The 18451-nt window shown below is 40.6% G+C and overlaps 3 protein-coding genes across 3 annotated transcripts; all 3 read right to left on the reverse strand.

The window, feature by feature from the left end:
• Nucleotides 1-1749: 1749 nt before the first annotated feature.
• On the reverse strand, nucleotides 1750-6321 carry myorg (myogenesis regulating glycosidase). Its single transcript, XM_071494276.1, has 2 exons — nucleotides 6059-6321; nucleotides 1750-5960 (listed from the first exon to the last, which is right to left on the reverse strand). Exons 1-2 carry the CDS (start codon nucleotides 6319-6321, stop codon nucleotides 4169-4171), a joined length of 2055 nt encoding a protein of 684 aa, XP_071350377.1. The 3' UTR covers nucleotides 1750-4168.
• A 2769-nt stretch (nucleotides 6322-9090) lies between these two features.
• On the reverse strand, nucleotides 9091-11809 carry LOC139630648 (uncharacterized). The gene is made up of 5 exons (XM_071494277.1): nucleotides 11441-11809; nucleotides 10281-10594; nucleotides 10153-10203; nucleotides 9886-10005; nucleotides 9091-9779 (listed from the first exon to the last, which is right to left on the reverse strand). Exons 1-5 carry the CDS (start codon nucleotides 11558-11560, stop codon nucleotides 9689-9691), a joined length of 696 nt encoding a protein of 231 aa, XP_071350378.1. The 5' UTR covers nucleotides 11561-11809; the 3' UTR covers nucleotides 9091-9688.
• Nucleotides 11810-12554: 745 nt separating this feature from the next.
• Nucleotides 12555-18229, reverse strand: LOC139630309 (BOS complex subunit ncln). The gene is made up of 16 exons (XM_071493612.1): nucleotides 18097-18229; nucleotides 17541-17712; nucleotides 16590-16780; nucleotides 16172-16316; nucleotides 15861-15958; nucleotides 15705-15782; nucleotides 15467-15570; nucleotides 14795-14883; nucleotides 14536-14675; nucleotides 14278-14456; nucleotides 14105-14192; nucleotides 13952-13990; nucleotides 13405-13577; nucleotides 13249-13302; nucleotides 13086-13164; nucleotides 12555-12910 (listed from the first exon to the last, which is right to left on the reverse strand). Exons 1-16 carry the CDS (start codon nucleotides 18103-18105, stop codon nucleotides 12854-12856), a joined length of 1695 nt encoding a protein of 564 aa, XP_071349713.1. The 5' UTR covers nucleotides 18106-18229; the 3' UTR covers nucleotides 12555-12853.
• Nucleotides 18230-18451: the final 222 nt, after the last annotated feature.

An 18451-nucleotide genomic window follows, 5' to 3' on the forward strand; every position in this document is an offset into this window, starting at 1 on the left:
GTGATAAAACTGTATCAAAACAACCTGCTATCTTTTCTATTTGTTCAATGTAAAGTCAAATAAGCCATTTGTCATCGAACATATTCTCCTGTACCTAAATAATTCCTTTCTGTACTAACTTCTCAGATATTATCAAAAACAGGGGACATCAACCATTCATCTGATTGGAAAACTAAGTATAGGAAATTGTGCAGGATGCATCTATTTCTCATTTTTAGCTATTTTTGACTCAGCTGTGTTTTTATGGTTGTTCTTCACAGCACCACTTCTCTCTCCCTATAATATATATGCCTTACAGGGCTGGACAGACTGCAACTGACAGACCCATGGAAGGAGGATATGGGAAGGTACTTGAGACACACTGGCTCCTAACCAGAACAACTGGTGTCTCTCCTCTGCAGATGGACACACAGGTGGGCTCACAGGTGGGGAAGGAAGGGGGGGGGGGTGCTCTGCCAGTTTTGTGTCCTGCTTGGCGTGTGTGTGTGTGTGTGTGTGTGTGTGTGTGTGTGTGCGCACGCATATAACATCTGGACCACGGTCCACTGACATGTCAGAGAAGGAATTCATCAATGAAGCTACACTGCACCCTTCTGGACGTCCGAAGCACCACATGGTCCAAAACAACCATAGACTTCATAGGTCTCATTATTTTGTTCTCAATATCTGTGGAAATTTTAATATCAGCTGTTTGACAGATAAAGCTGTGAGTTTCCAATAATGGCAACAGTAATGCATGCGCCTTCACAAACTGAACTACGCAAATATAATTAATCATGCCACTACTGTTTTAATATGAAAGTTTTTTTCTCTAATTCTTTTCTCTTTGCAACCCTCCTCTTAGAAATCTTCCAGTTCCTCCCAAAGCTCCTACACAAATTATTTGTCCAGTCTATGAAAAGATGGGCAGAGCCAAACAATATGATTGCAGAAAGCAAACCAACAAATAATATTGATCTCAGCAACACAGAGACAGCTAATCAATGAATGTATGTCCTCCCCGCACAGGCTGCAAGTCGAGATCAATTTTGAAGAAAGATGAGGCATTGGCAAATAAAGTGAAGTAGTTCTGAAGCATATCCCGCTGCTGTGAAATGGAATAAATTCCCCAAACATATGAAAGATCGACTAAAGCTGTGAGAAATGGTCCAGCCAGGCTATTTGAACTCAGAAAGAACAATCATGTTTAATGCTGTAATTCTAATAAATATTGTTGCCATTATCACCCACTGTTGTAAGTTTATCTTTCTTATTCTTGGTGTCTAGTCATACACTTTTATATCACTTGTTCTTTTGTCTCACATCATGAACCACCAGATGATTTATTGATCTGAACACAGCCTCCAAATAACCTGCACAATTGTTTCATCACCTTGTCATTATTGCCCATGATGAGCCAGGCGTCAAAAAGTTAGAAAAGTCCCCCAGGGGTGCCTCTTTCAATATCGAATTGATGGCCACATTAGTTTCCATGTATTGCAGACTCATAAGAGGTTACAGGTTGCTATTGGCTAAGTGATTGCACAGTCAGCTTCCTGACCTGAATTTCATGTCCTGATTTTTTCTTATTTTTTGGTGTGTGTGTAAAATATAAAAGTTGGCCACATATTGATCACTGTTCTTGGGGGATTTTAAAAATCAGTCATCTGGTAATGGTGGTCATGGCAGCAAAATGTAGCAACTGTGCTTTGTGTAAGATATGATGTTTAAAATGTGAAAAATTAGCAGAACAAAATTCAAGACAAAATCCAAAGTTGAATTCTTTTAATACATTCATACAACAGGACATCAAATATGCACTCTTGCTGAAATTAATGCTGCTTTTTAGTCACATGCAAATGTTGCCAGCCATCAGTTACAATAACCTGAGGCAAACAGAACACACTGGGTCACAAGAGCCACAAGAAACAAAATGTTCAGTCCAGGAGACTGCCTCTCGTCATAAAGCAAGACAGTCTGAGACGGAAATAGCCTTAGAGATTGGCCTGGCCCAGATGCTGAGTGAGAACTGCTATAAATAGCTAGTGCTGTTATGATGAAACTACGTCAAAAGGCATAAACAAAATACAGCAAGGTCAACATGTGAGCCACATGTCAATGCACACAGAGTCAGCATGAGGCTAGATAATGGGTGAAAGGCAGACGGCATTAAAACACAAAAACAAGCACAAAAAAACAATGACAAATGGGAAAATTGCACCTTTAGAGTGGACATTTCTTTATCCTTACTTAACAAAAACACATTTTTTTCATTGCAGCTTGAAAACTCATCAATATCAATGTCAAACCTTAAAAAAAAGACTACCTGGAACTAAAGGAAGTCATTAGACATCATCAACAGACATCATTAAATGCAATAATTTTCATTTTGGTCTGGGATTCAGAATCCTGTAATTAAAAAAAAAAAATCATGACATTGAAGATATAATCCTTGCTGCTTTACCCCAGGTTTAATGAGAAGATCAACCAATTAATTATCAGTCATATCTCTAGATACCAGCTTACATGATTACTGATGTACTTGCACTAGAACTACGAAAAAATGTTGTTTTTTTTAGACATTTGCAGTTACAGTGGAAATTAAGAGATAAGGTTCTGTGGTATATTGTTGACCATGCTATTGCCCATAAAGAGTTAACTCACCAATGATATTACATAACAAATGTGCAATATGTAACAATATAACAATAATAAATGTATAGCAAAACAACATCACACATAGTATATGGCAGTAATTATTAGCACATGGCACTGGAGATAATATTAACATTAACAAAACACAAGGTGACAAAACGCGCTGTACCATTTAATCTGATGATTAAATGTTGCCAAATTCACTACCTCTGTGGACTTCCAAACTGCAAACCAAGTAGGTATAAAGAAACCAAACCATTATCATTTAACTTATTGTGTTTCAGAATTCCAAAAATCAAAACATCATAAAAGAGTTTCTCATTATCTTGGATGTGGTAGTCAATGTATTGAACATTATAGTATCACTAGCTGCATTCAGAGTAAACAAAGCACATTAGTTAGCAGACACTTCAAGCACACAACAGCCTGAGAAAACTGTTACCTGAGGAAAAGCATAAAATATTTAGTGCCTAATAAAAGGCATCTTCTTCTCGGCTAAGAGAAGCTAAGTGACACTGTGTTACACAAATGAGAGAACATGCAATTTGCTGTGATTAAACTTCAAGCAAAACTTCAAGCATTCATCCCGATAAGTGGAGCATAAAAGCTGACTTCCTGAGAAGCACCTTGGAGCAGAAGAGTAGAAGAGTCATTAATGTCAAAGGAAAAGTAGGATATCTCCATCAAACTGCGATTTTTTTATAGATATAGTAGGTTTTATGTAGCCTGCTGTGTGTCTAATGACAAAAATGACACCCCTTCTATCGACCTCCCACCATATAATTTGTTTGGCTTACATTAATTTCAAAGTACTGTGACACTCGCAAAAAACATTATGTCCTACCATGGCAATTATGCCTTAATCAATTCACAGTTTGCATATTCCCTTTTTGACAAATGTTTCATATATGTGACTTGTGCAGCCTTTAAAACGAGACTATGTAACTTTCGAAAGATTAAGTAAGACAATCTTCCTTGTCCAAGACAAAAGTTGAATTCATAAGCGTAATACACACCCTTACTCATTTTAATACATGCTGGGGTTTTTGCTGTTACAGTCTTATTTTGTCTGGTTTGACCAGTAGCTTATTGTGGTTAATGTTAGAAAACTTTAGACAGATATTGCAGTGTAACTGATGGTCAGATTGTTGACTATGACCACACATCACATTCTATCATTAACCTGTAATTGTCAGCTCTTTAAGTCAAAAAAATTACATCGTCTTGCTTTAAAGGAAACTACTTGGCTAGCTTGCGATTAAACCCCAAAAATCGTAAATAATATTATTAGTTTACATGAAATTAGCATTAAAAATTAAGATGAGGTTTTCAGCATTTTTGAGTGTTCACATTTTTAATTCAATGTGTAAAATGTATATTTATTTAAAAACTCTTCATGTTTTGTTCCAGGAAGGCTTCTCCATAATAAACTACCTTTTCATCCAATGTCTTAAGCATAAAAGATCAATTCATGAAGATTGTCTCACAAGCAAACTGGAGCATGGATTAATCACATGTTCGGCTTTCCTTTTTGCTACACCCATACAAAGTAAGCAATTTCATCCAAGTCTACAGGGTAGTCTGTGAGGTGCAGTGGCTCCTTGATATCAAATCTCTCTCCCTTGTAGCTTCTCCAACGGCCAGCAGGGAGGTAAATGTCACGCTCTTGCTTTCCAGGCTCTAAAACTGGGGCTACCATGAGGTCATCCCCAATCAAAAACTGGGAGTCGATTTTATAGGCTGTCTCATCACCTGTGGCAATCCACCACAGGGGCCGTATGATTGGGTCCCCGGTGTCCAACACCTCGCCAGCCAGCTCCAGGACCCTTGGTGCAACAATACTCTCGTGGAGAGCTGTGTATTTCCGAGCAATTTCAACCACCTCATTGTCGTATTCCCATGGTGGAATAGAAAACTGCATGGAGGGCATGAAGGCTGACAGCTCCAGCCAGCGGATATAGAGTTCTCGATCAGGTAATGCACGATTTCCATCTGTGCGGTTCAGATAGGCATTCCCTCCGATCATGTCTGGTAGAATGAACTGATAGCCAAGAATGCTAATGGTGAGCACTGTGGGAATAAGAGATTTGAGACCCAACTCATAGCCCCACACAGAGTCTCTGTCAATTGGTCTGAAGAAGCAGGATATGTTCTGTGACTGGTAGCCACTTCGCAGCTCAGCTCTGTCATTGTAGGGAATAGCCATTTCAGTGTAACGTCTTGTGAAAAAACTGGGGTCTCGAATGGGAGTTCTTGTGCTAAATTTCCATGGTAAGTAGTTGGTCTCCCCTGCATCAAATTTAAATGACGACACCCCATACCTGGAGCGCAATGAACGTAGCTGGGAGGAAAACCAATCACGGGCCTCTGGATTTGTGAAATCCAAAATGCCACCAATGCCATTCCACCAGCGCACCAATGCTGGTAGCCGTCCTGTAGGTTCCATGACAAACAGGCCCCTTTCAACACAAGTATGGAAGTTTTCTGAGTCATAGTTAACAAACGGGTGAATCCAGAGTGACACCAGAAATCCATCTGATTTGAGCTTTTGGAACATGGCCGAGGCATTGGGGAACTTTGTTTGGTCAAACTCAAATTCCCCATAGCGGCTGGTATAGCGGTCATCTATTTCCAGGTGGCTACAGTTGAAGTCATGCTTGCGGATGTTGGCAGCATATGTCAAGAGTTTCTCTTGGTCGATGTCAGTCTTATGTAGTGCCCAAGTTGACCAGATAGGATGGCGAAACATGACTTTAGCCGGCACTTTGTTTGGTTTGTTGAAGTATCTGCGGACCATGTACTTGTGTATGGATGTGACATCCAAGCCAACGCAGACTCTGTAGCTAAGTTCAGCACATGGAGCCTCCCCTGGGTTTGGCTTGAAGGGACTGTCATTGTATCGTGCCTGGAAGTACATGGTCTTCTCTGTGTCATTCCAGCCCAGGTGGAAAGGCACAGAATTATTGATCTTGATGGCTGTAGCATTGGACGAAAGCCAATAACTCTCCAATATTCCACCAAATTCATTGCGGTTTGAGTAGATGTCACTTGTAACAAAGGGTTTGGGAGCCTGTTGGCCAGAAAGAGAAATAGGCCAGTGCTGAATTGCTGACACTGCACCACCATACCAATGTGCGAACTTGTATGTCATGGCATGCTCAACCGGAATGTCAGGAACCAGTTCCTCCCAACGCACACGATAGCACTGCACTGTGTCCTTAGGTCGCACTGTCTCAATGAAGAAGTTAAGTTTCCTATCAGTGGTGCGTCCACAGCTCAGAATCTCCCCTTCTTTAGAACAGGAATCCAAATCCAGGGTCCCTGACCTGCCAAGATTAAAAAATAATTACATTCTCATGCTGTCTCTCTTTTGGCATGTTTAAAATAAGACATCAACTTTAAAACACCACTCAGATATACCAACCTGAAATCCATTCTAAAAACAATAGACCCTCCCTGGTTGCGGATGATGTAGCCATCTTTATTCAGATCCAGCAGCTGAGTCTTAAGCAGCTCAGCTTTGCGTAGAGAGGCTATGTAATAACACCACGCAGTAACTGCTGCAATCACGAGCACCAAGCCGATCACTCCAGCTCCGACTAGGGGTCGAGTGTCCTTGCTGTGTTTTTGCTTGGGGATAACATCTGTAATTGTGCCCCCTGCTCCTCCCGGAACCACTTGGTACATGGCTTGTGGTGTTCACTGGATAAATCTGAGTTTTTTTCCAGGGAACCTCTTCTGTTGCACTTTGGACCCACTGTGTGCTTTGTCTGTTTGCCTGTGTCCGTAGAGAGAAAAAAAGTCAGTGTCGAGGTTTTCATGCAATATATGCTGTTCTTATATCAACACTGTTTGATTTTATGGAACATGTGTTCAAAATAAAATTTTTACTATAAAAATGCTTCCTGGTGCTGTAGCCTTTGTACAGTACATTCACCTAATATTGCTTACCAGTAGTGAATAATCAGAATATATTAACTTAACTATCAGAGACATCCAGGAAAACAGCCAGAGCCACACACGTTCAAAATACCAACCTGTTTCTCAATCTGTTTTGTTTCCCTGCCAGTTCAAAGCCTCCATGACATTTCTTGCGCTGTCTTACATGCCCTGCTTTGCTGCACAGCAAGTGATTTCACAGCACTTAGAGGTATTACACTGTCAAGATGCAAACTTTAAAGATGTGTTTGGGATTTAACAAAACAAATCTACTGCCAGTTATCCATGAGAAGATAAAGTGGACGTCCTGAGCAGTAATTCTAACATATGAGTTCAATTGAAAGAAGACTCATTTGTATGTAAGGAAGTAGAGAAGCAGAAAAGGGGATTTTGGCCTTAAAGCCCTGCCAATGCCGGGGAGGAGAGGGAAGCATACTAAACTTTGTGCTTCATCAAGCCAGACTAACCAAAACTGGAAGTTATCAGGTTCATTTGAGACAAAACACCAATCAAATACTGTGTATATATATATCTATATATATATAGATATATATATATATCTATATATATATATATGAAAAAATATGTCAATTTCCATTGCATGCAGGCCTTACTGTCCCTCCCATCAGAAAGAGGCAATTAACTGGTTGATGTTCTTTTTCCTGGCCTTAGCTAATCAGAATAGATTAAATTAGAATGCATAGCAGACTGAGGGGAGTTCAGTCCTCTCCAGCTTCCCTGTTTGCTGACTAGTCCCTAACTGCAATTGACCCTCATGTTCTGCCCTGGCAGCAGGGGTCGATAATAAAAAAAATGCTTGCTATTAATTAGCAATCTAATTGACTAATTCTGTGTTCCACCTCTTCTTGTATAGATTTCCCCCAACAACAGGAGTGATAACATAAGCCCATCATTAATTAACGGAGAACTAACTGTTGGTTCCTCAGAGATCCAATGACGCTGCTGGTAAACTTACCAAGAGAGTCAGGAGAAGATTTACTGTAAATCAGGCCTATTCTATTTAAAAGGTCTGAAATTGTTTTCAAAATGTTTTTTTTTTAGAGTGCAAGAGTCCAAGGTTGACCCCAGAGGGAAAAGCAACATAACTGAATTTGCATTCATGATTATTTTCTAAATTAATAATTTATTCTATAAAATGTCAGAAGCTTGTCCACTACTGTTTTCCAGAGTACAGGGTGACATCTGAAAGTTCATCAACAGTCAATAACCCAAAAAAGTCAATTTGTTGTCATGGAGGACTAAGAAAACAACCAAATATTCACAATTGGAGTTGGAAATAAAGCTGGAGCCAGGAAATTCTTGCTTCAAATTACATTAACGATTAAATCAATCCTCTATTCTAATTCTCTATTTTCTTCAATTCTCTTTTTTCTTCTTTTGTATGTTTTTTTTCAAACACACACAAAAATCCAATCAAAAAAGTCAGAAAAATGATCCAAATTGTTAATTGTCTATGACTCAACTACTGAATAATCATTTAATCTCTAATGGCAGTAGATTTTAAATAGATTAAACAGACAATAGATTTTTTTTTAATTAAAAAATAAAAATAAAAAAAAACATTCTGTGTGTCTACTTTCACGCATATGGAGAGTTTTCTCAACAAAAAAACACCCTCATGTTTGTCATGTTTTGTTTTGGGGTTTTTTTTTTCTCACTGAAAGAGGCTGAAAAAGCAGAAAACTTTCAGACTAGGACAGTTGTGTGTTTATGGTGGGATCTGCTTTTTCAGCCGATTCCATATCTACTGTGACATGCAGAAAACACACAGAAGTGCTGATACAGTTAGAGCAGGAGTGTGAGAACGTCTCACTGCCTCAGTGTGTGTGTGTGTGAGTGTGTGTGTGTGAGTGTGTTGGCATGTTGCAAAATGCTGATCATGGTTATGTCTTCGGCAAATACACTTGAATAAATAAGCACACGACTACTTTACAGAGCATAGTGACGGTCTTCACTTTTAATGTGTTGACATTTTAAAGACACTGCTGAACTCTGTACAACTTCTACAGACATACAGTACCGCAAGTCCGCTATGTAGAAAGCCGTTGTGGTGCGCCTTACTGGTGGGTGGTGCAAGAAAGTTAACGGAGGGAAAGTAACGCCGAGATCGTGACAGCAACGTGGCATATAAATAGCGTTCCTGCTTATTCTGTTTTCTTTTCTGCTGTTCATTAGAAATAGTTTTTTTCCTACCGATCAGCAGCAGCAGCAGCCTCCTCAGCGCCTCCAGCTACAACTTGTTTTTCCACAGCTCACAGAAAACGACCAAGAGGCATCAATGCATGTTACTGCGTACCCGCCTATGGTTTACGCCCACTACAGCATGGGATATGTAGTCCAGTAGATTTGAACGGTCCTCTTTATTTATTCTTTTTTTTTTTTTTTTTTTTTGCATTCTGCACAGATTCAGCATGACTTAATTTGAACAAATCACGCTGTCAAAAACGTCACACACACAGTGAGAAGCACTGAGAAGAAGATCTCTTAAAGAGCTTGGGAAAAAAGCAATAAGCAAAGTTGGGGAAAAAAAAAAAACTTCTATGGGGATTTGAGGTCTATCTATGCCATGTAGTATAGTGTTTATAATGACCTTATTTGCAACTGCATGGTCTCACCAGGAAGTAACTAATCATCATAGTACCTCTGGAATACCCCTGAGTATGATTGTTTGATTGTTTGCAGTGCTGTTTCTGTTTTAACCCTCCAAACATGCGATAATGGAAGCCTATACCACATGTACAAAAATCATCTCTCTAAAAGTAGAATAAAATTTTAATGTCATAATCAGATACACATTTGGGCCACAGCGCCTCTTTCAGTGCGATCACCACAAGCCCCTTATGGGAAGATCTTTGTTGCTGATTTAGTACTTAATTGTAAAAGTGTCCACATTGCACACAGGGAGATAATAGTGGTGAGAGTGCAGTCTATATTTCATTATTCATCCTTACACCTTGTCTCACTGGGTTAATTAGTGAAGAATTAAACAATAGTGAAGTTAACAATCCCTCATTTTCCTGGGGGTTGCCCCACAGGACACCCCCTTAAGGACCTCTCCAGGCCCCCCATTTTGTTAGCCGGTTCTCTAATAGTCCTAACGAAGGCATTCAGACACAAACTCTGGGTGTATGATGTAGTGTCCAGCTTGGTAGGGCTTCACCACATGGAAGCAGCTGTAGCACCCACTGTTAGAGAGAACATAAGAGCAGGAATTAGACCTTAGTTGTTATTATTTAAATGACTAGTCCAGTAAATTTTACTTTATGTTTTTACATGCAAGTGAATATGCACCTATAATCCTGAGTGCTGTTAGAGCGAGACCTGCAATATTGTGTCCGCTGAAAGTGGTGTTGAGCTGCAGGTGGGTTGCTAGTTTGGGGTCTTGTCCGAAGCTGAGCACCCACATGTTGCCTGTCAGCAACAATGTTAGTTTCAGTTTTGTTTTGTTTTTACCACATTAACAGAATCACTCAGCCCACACTCAATCATGCTCATCAACATATCCAGTGTTTTCAGGGTTCAAAGGCCTCGACAAGAGGTCAGAGGTCAGTTTCTTACCTGAGTTGCTGTGCTGACAGTGGATGTACATTCCTCTGATAATCCATTCTCCTGTAAAGAAAATCATTCAGAATCAGTATTTCTTTAGTGTTATCTCTGGCCCATTCACTGAACTGATTAATCGCTACCTTTGTGGGTTCTTCAAAGCTGTATGGAGCTGAATGCCAGTGCCAGCCCGAGGCTCAGTCAGCTGTAGTTCCTGCAGTCTGTCAGCAGAGGGCAGAGCTGGTTCTGCAGCTGGCCTGACAGGAGGCATGTGTTGCAATTTGTCTGCCTCTGCAGTTTTTAGATAGTTGTCAGGACAAGTCGTAACTGGACTCTGAAATGACAAATGTCTGACAGGAGGGAAGAGAGGACGGCCAATGTCCACAGGGGGCGAGGGGTGTGGTTGGGTACGGGTTGACTTGTAGCTGGGCTGAAGGCTCCGGGGAAACAGAAAGTCCTGAAAGATTAAGAAAAGAAGGATTTATGTGGGTAGAAATATGAGAAAAAGAAATAGAAAACAAGGAGAAAAAGATCCTGGATGTCACATCTCTTGTACACAGTGTCCACCAGACTGAACATTCCTCTCTACATGTAGTGACTGTATATGTCACCTGCCTATTCTTTTCCTCACAAAATAAATCAAAATGATTCCTTTCCGATTTCTTTCTCTCACTATTTTATTGTATAATAAGAATGTAAAAACTCAAAATACTGCCAAGATTCCTCCTAGACGGCTTTCAGCTATTATTGCCAGAATATAACATGATACATGAAGACTGTCCAAATATGAGACAGTGTTGTAGCAAATGTAAGATTTCTTTTTTTTTTGGTTTTAAATACATTTATTTAATATATTATTGCCACCCCTCTTGTGCAATCAATTGCTATTTTTTCTAGACAGTAAAATGCCTGCACACTCCTCTTAGCTCTGTTTACTCAATGTCTGGATAAATAAATAGACAGGGAGGAAGTTCTGAATAATAGATGGGATCCAGCTTTCACCAAGCACAGGGAAATGTAAACAACCAGCCACCAATTAGTGTAAGACACTTTAGTCTGGCCAAATGATGAACAACAGAGTGCCAATAATAAGTGACCTAATTGTTCCTGTCTTACTTTAAATTAATCTATGTATTTAATCCATGCGTTTGTAAAATTACATAGACTGGTGGACTACAACGTCCGTGCATTCACTGATTGTCAAGACTTGTTTTCTCAAGGAAAATCTACATCTCTTTGCACAGTCTTAAATAACGATTCTGTCCTTTTACACCTCTGCAGTCCAGTGGGTTGTGCATCTTACCGGTCGAGGCTGGGGGTTGTTCCTGCGGTGGGCAGATGTTGGTCGAAGTTGCGCTCTTTTCGCTCTGCCCGGAGAGGCAAACTGCTCTTTGTACACAGTGATGTAGAGCTGGGGAACCATCTTCACTTACTGCCCTACTTATTTTCCACTGCTTGCCCCCCAGTCTGCCTGACAGTCATGAACACCCTTCTCCTCCCCTGTCACCTGGTGGCTCCTCCCTTGCTCTTATACCTGTGTACCTCTTGTTCTATTACTCACGCCTTTTTTTCTGCAAAATTACTAAATATGTGAGTTTTTTCTACTTAAAATTGTTGCTGGGCTGTGCATGCCACCAATATTGCTGCTATATATTCCTCTTTTTGGGTTTAATGTATCACAACATATGTGCATGCATCAGTTGCTATAGATCCTGCATGGATCCACATCGCCAGCCAGAGAGATGGTGGAAACGTTTTGTTTAACCATATATCTACTGAGATGAATCTACTGTGTTGGAAGTAGAGACACATTAAGAGCAACCTTGCTGAACCAGAACAACTCTTTGTGCTACCTGAGCACTTGTCCACTAATCCTCCTAAGCCCCAGGCCCCCTGCAGAGGCACACATACCTGGGGTCAGTGTCCATGACCTACTTCCCTCCCAGGGACCCTCACAAACTAGCCAGCACTGATCTCAAACACCAAGCTTCTAGCTGTGTAACGGCCTTGTAGTTAAAAGAGGCTAAGTCTTATCAGATCTGCAGAACCAGAACAAAACAAGGGAGCGATGGGATTTCTAAGAATCTCCAACCACCATCCAGGGTCACCTCTATTCACTGTCAGCATGCCACATGAGCATCAATAATTCACCAAGTGCTGTAGGGTGCCTTTGTGTCTCCACCGCTCTCACTGAGTTATCTGTGACAGGAGCTGGCTGTTCATCTCACTGCAGTGGTCGGGCCTTGTTTGACAGCCATGTTAAGCCCAGTCAAATCCATGTCAACAGATGCAGAGCAGAGAACGTGGAGAATCATAGTAATTATGTGGCAGGAACGTCCTTCACGGGTGCTCAAATCAGATCCAAGCTGTGGTTTATGTTCCCTACTTCAGGATATTTCGAGGCAAGAAAACTTCCCACCTTTTTCCTTCATTTATTTTGCTTAAATCTCATCTCCTTCAAACACCAAAATTCCGTCTGTTCTTATAAGAAAGGGTTCACATTACAGTGGATTTCTGTATAATAAAATGTACAAACAAACATCTTCAAAACAGCACGACATTTCAAAGCAAATGCGCTGTATAAGTCGTGCATACGTATGATCTCGTTGCATTGCTTTCATGTTCTGCGCAGCCAGTGAAGCAGGAGTCCAACATGTGCAGCGCAGGCTTCAAAGCCGTTGTCACACAGACTCAGTTTTCGTAGTCTTACAGGATTTTAATGGTGCTTGGATTTCACTGCTGCTTTCAGTTTTGTGTAGAGACAGCCAAAATTCTGTGAGAGAGAACAGACAGATGATGAAGGAAAACAAATCTGACATCAACTGGTATCTTCCTATCTGTCCACGCTTTGAAAATGTATGACAATGAGCAAGGTGATATGCTGTTCGCAAGGAGGAAATGCAGCAATATGATATGAACGGAGATTAAAACAGAGAACACTGACAAACCTGTATTGCATAGTAAACGATCCCCAAATAACCAGCGATGCAGCCACCAAGGAAGAGATCAAAAGCTGCAGGTTTCACTCTGGGAGAAAAAAGTGTGTCATCATCATCCAAGTCTTATTCAAAGTACTACATGCACCATAAGACCTATAACACAAGTATTTACCTGTACATCACTATTGGTTGGTCCATTTGATCAAAGAATGTAATATCAGGGTCCCTGTATGAAGAGTATGAAATAGGATCTGCTTAACCAAGTAGTGCAGGAAAGAATAGTGTTGGAAATACAATAAATATTGTATGTTTTGCTATCATGTGATACCTCTTGTCCTGTCGAAAATTGTGTCTGTGGACTTGCTGTAGGTAACGTTTAAATTCATGCTCCAGTGAGTTGACCAGCAGGATGTGACTGGGCTCTTTATCCAACAGCTGGGTTGCCCGGGGGACTGACGTCAGGAAAGACATTAGACTGGACATACGACCATCCTGAAAGTCCTGCATCAAGGATTTAAATTTAGATTCACACAGGGAAATAATAGAATAGTAGTTACCATATGCCAAAGCGTTCTAATGAACTGTAAAAGACCCATCCTGGAACTAAAATAATGTTTGTGATTAGTACTGGAACTTATTCCCACCTTATGCTGTGGCAAAAGTACAAAACATTCTTCACTTTGGAGCATTTCAAACCTCTTAATATAAGGCAGTTGTTTTATATGAAGTTCCCAATCTCCAAATGAATCAAATTAACAAGCCAAAGTCATACATGAGCCTGGGCCTTTGATGATGCAAATGCTATGAAATGCCTAAAAAAGCCACTAGAGGTCAGCAAATTCCTTTGCATAATGATAAAATAAGCAGACCCTTACCATTTGGCCTTTAAAAACCTGCATATCTTTTGGTGAACCCTGGTGGGAGATAACACAGAGCAATCACACATTAACATGCTATAAAAAACCAGACTATGAAGACTCTGTTTCTGGAGCGATTTATGTGTACCCTGTTTTCATGAATTTAATCACCTTATCAGAGAGATTGTACATATACCGGGCCAGTGCTTCGGCTACAATGATGCCATTACGCTTCATCTTCCTGAAATCCACTTGTGACCTGTGAGAAGATATTCATATGTTCAGGAAATGGCCATTATTCTATGTGCCACTTAAATTGATCAGAGACATAATTTAGAGCCTACATTGTGTCTAGTATGGAGCCACGGAGCTCAGATTTGGGGTCTTCCAGGTGAGACAGTGTGAAACCAGGGATCCTGCGCAGACTGTAGCGCTCGTGCTCCCAGGCCACTGTGGACTCAACAAGATTGATCTTCTTATGGACCAAACCCACCTTCACCCAGGGAAATATGGAGGAAACTACCTAGAGGAGAAACCAGAAACTTCAGGGTAAATGGTTCATAAGACTGATGAGACTGGCACCTAGCAGTAAAGTGTGTTACCTCCTCCAAGTGCTGAATGAAAGAGTGCATGGGAGTCCCAGGTTTTGGAGGGCGGGAAACATGCATGTACAGCTCATCAGCGTTGGCAAGTGTATCCAAACACAGAACAAATGCCACATTGTCATGGAGCAGGCTGGACTCTGTGGAGGGAAAATGTTTGCCTTAAATGAATCCAAATGGACAGTTCATGTTTTAACTCAGATTAGCAGACACAGTAGATATTCCACATGTTCAGTACAGCATAAAGCCAGAAACTCACCGGCATGGTCGAGATTCTCTTCAATCCATCGCTTTGTGCCAAGGAAGTTGTATTTTCCTCCTCCAGTCAAGGAGAACATTAAATGATATCTAAAACCCCCCAAAAAGCAAAGAAAAAAAAAAACAATCTGAGAACAGACAATCTTTTGCTAAAGTATTCTTACCTTATAACATCATATGAAATGTAATATGACAGGAAAATATATTTTCACAGTATGTTTTCAGCCAGATGTGGGATGTGCCACTCATAATAAAAATGCATGTTCTTATACCATCACATGCTTGCATGATTAGCATTACTAGGTTCTTTAGATACATTTATTCAGTGGTAGAAGTATTCAAATCTTTTAATTAATGTGACAATACTCCATTACAAGTAAAGGTCCTGCATTCAAAACCTTACATAAGTAAAAGTATGTGTGTTACCAGGAAAATTTACTAATTTACTTAGCCTACAAAGTAAATATATAGCCTACAGTCTACTACACTTATAAAGACATACTGATACTTCAAGTATCAAACGTAAAAGTACTCATTATGTAGAAAAACGGTGCCTGTCAGTGTTTTGTGAACTTGCATAAAATGGTAAAACTCAAATAAAGTACTTTGTTGCACTGCATGTACTGACTAACTGCATGTGCTTTGTTATGTTGCAATGGAAACTGTAGCTCACGGTGGTCTGGTGCGTGGGCTACTGTAAAGCTTCTGGAAGAGACGTGCCAACTCCAGCAGGATGGTGACCCCACTGCCATTAGAGTCCGCTCCATAAGACAGCCACTGTGTTACACACAAACAGAAGCACAGATTATTACACTGTAAATGCTTACATTACACTGGGGAACGGATCAAACAGTTTAACGTGGTGGGGCTTCGGGGGAAAACGTGTTTTTTATCATTTATATGTGACTCACTGGGGCCAGCCCATAGGAATCATAGTGGGCAGTGATGACAATAGTGGGTATATCTTCCCCTGCTCCTGGAAGCACCCCCTGAAATACACATCACCAGTTACACAGCGCAGAACTGAGGAGCAATCACAAACCAAACTCATCAGGTTCGACACTCACCTCCAGTGTGACTACAGAGTTGTCAGTGATGGCCTTAATAGGGACGTTGTTGCTCACTAAGATCTGGAAGGCTGTAGCTGTGACCATACTTCGAAGCACTGCCAACATTAAAAAGATACAAATCTGAATATAATAGACATGCTGCTTTTTTTCACAGTTTTTCTGTATTGCTATTTTGTTATAATCTCTTTGGTTCCTTGTATCCATTCTGTTCTATTCATGTACTGTTCAAAAATGTATCTTTCTTTAAATTAGCAATAAACCACCCGTCCAGTATACGGTACATCCATAGATCCTCTTGCTCCTCTTACCTCGGATTATTATAGATGAGGTTCGGGTGGCTGCGGCCTGTTTTACCTCCTCATACATGTAAAGCAGCTGTTCATCCTCAGGCACCACATACACTGGCATGAGGGTCTCCTTTAGCAAGGCCTCGCTCTCACTCACCATGAAGGACTGAGACAGAAAAGCAAAACAAATGGGTGAATAAAAGATTGAATAAGAATTGCCTGATATCCTCCAGGCTGTCCTGTTCTCTTTCCACTTCCATAGCAATTGTATTATGTCCCATAATAATATTTCAGCAAGCTGTTACCTAATACCCTGGAGCAAAGCAATATTAACATGTTCAAAACTTGTTTCCTAAATAATACTATCTGGTAACTGATGTGTGTTTTGGTTTTTTTTGTTGTTGTTGTTGCTTTACAGCCTGTTTTGGAGCACAGTTACCTGTACAGTGTCATGGGGGAAACTGGAGATATTTTTGGGCAGCAGGATCAGTATGGCAGCAGCATTTTGTTTCTGGGCCTCCCAGTATTTTTCGGTAGTGAAGTCTTGCACCTTCATGATGACACAGCGGCGGGTCAGCACTGGCTCGTCGGCTGACCGTGCCTCTGCCACCACAATGGCTCCACGGCAACCTTAGCGTAAAAGACAAGGGCAAAATTTTAATAAATATCAACATGGACATTTTATATTAGTTTATATTTTTACTACACCATATTTAAGAGGGAAATGTTGTACTTTTTACTCCACCACTACTATTTAACAGCTATAGTTGCTAGTTGCTTTGCAGATTAAGATTGGCTCCATCTCAGTCACCTCTGACAGGAGCCTCTCTGCATGATGAGTACTGCTACTTTTTCATATTTTAAGTAGATTTTAGTAGAAAAAAATGATTTCAAAAGTGTGGTATTAACAACTTCTATTTAAGAGTAGGATCTGAGCATATTCCACCACTTCATCTGCTCACCTCGCTATAAAATGCTTTAGTTAAATGCAGAAGCATTTTGTATGTTAATCAGTAAACACTAATAAAGTCATTACAATGTAATTTACTGTCACCTGTCAATTTAGACTGAATCATAACAGGACGTGACGTGAAGACTACATTTTCACTTTTTTATTTTATTTTTATGTTTCATTTTCATTAAAGGATAATACAAATGGATTTAGCATGTGGTGTCAATGTAATCTTGAGTGTATCAAGCTGGTAGAGGTGGCACTAGATTGTCAATTGTATATAAAGTTAGGTAGTTTAGTTCAGTGGCTCCAAACCCAGGGCTCAAGCTCCATCCAAAATGTCAGTTATCTAGATGATACCATCAGCACATAGGCATGTGTATGTATCTACAGATTTAGCTGCTTTTTCCATCACTGGAGGTGACCCTCTGAACTTACCATGCTTCTCTTGGGCCAGGTTGTACTGCTGCATCCTGTAGGCAGTGAACTCATAGGAGGATACAGCAGGAAGAGCAGATCCATGCAGGCACTGGACACAGAGCAGCAGCAGAGCAGCAGCTACACCCAGCTCTTTCAGCAACATGACGTCACGTCCTGTTATGGTCACAGTCTGTGCAAGAAGGTTGACGTTAGGCTTTAAACAAGGCTAGACTACACACACTGAAGGGTGGATGCCTTACGACATACAACATAAGTAGACCAGGCTTGGCAGGATAGATAAGATAACACCAAGTTTACCCAAATCACTGTGCTATATGGTAAAACAGCCAATAATACGATCTCTGATTTTTGCAGACCCCATTACAGATATCCTTGAGAATTTTGAAGAATTGGTAACTGAAAATGGGTGAATCATCTTCTCTTGTACTAGATAGTAACATAGTCTCAACCAACCTGAACCGGTATGAGGACATTCACACATTTCTTCTACCTACATCCCTGAAGTCAATTGTGTTCGACTATCAGCCTTTCGGGGTATTGAATCGTTCCTCACCTGTCTCATGAGCCTTCTCTCTACGTATTCCTCAACTTCAGTGTTACTCCTTGCAGTTTGGACTCACACTACTGTAGCTCCTGAGATTCAAGGCGTCTAGGTAAGCCACCATTCACCATCTGCTCCCAAGGGATCAACTAGAAGCTAATCACAAACACCCAACCCCCCACCCCTCACACTCACTACTCCTCTATCCATGTGTCCTGGCTGCAATGTTACTCCCATTCACTTCACTTCAGTGGGTAATAACACATCACCAGCAGAGACTCTGTGTGGGTGGCAGGCAAAGTGTTTCATACAGTAGCTATTTGTTCCATCTCCTGCAGGGACAACAGTTTGAAGCAGTCTGAAGATG

Source organism: Trachinotus anak, unplaced genomic scaffold (assembly GCF_046630095.1).
Source record: "Trachinotus anak isolate AG129_WGS33_773 ecotype Australia unplaced genomic scaffold, CSIRO_AGI_Tana_v1 ptg000013l, whole genome shotgun sequence".
Lineage (NCBI taxonomy): Eukaryota > Metazoa > Chordata > Actinopteri > Carangiformes > Carangidae > Trachinotus > Trachinotus anak.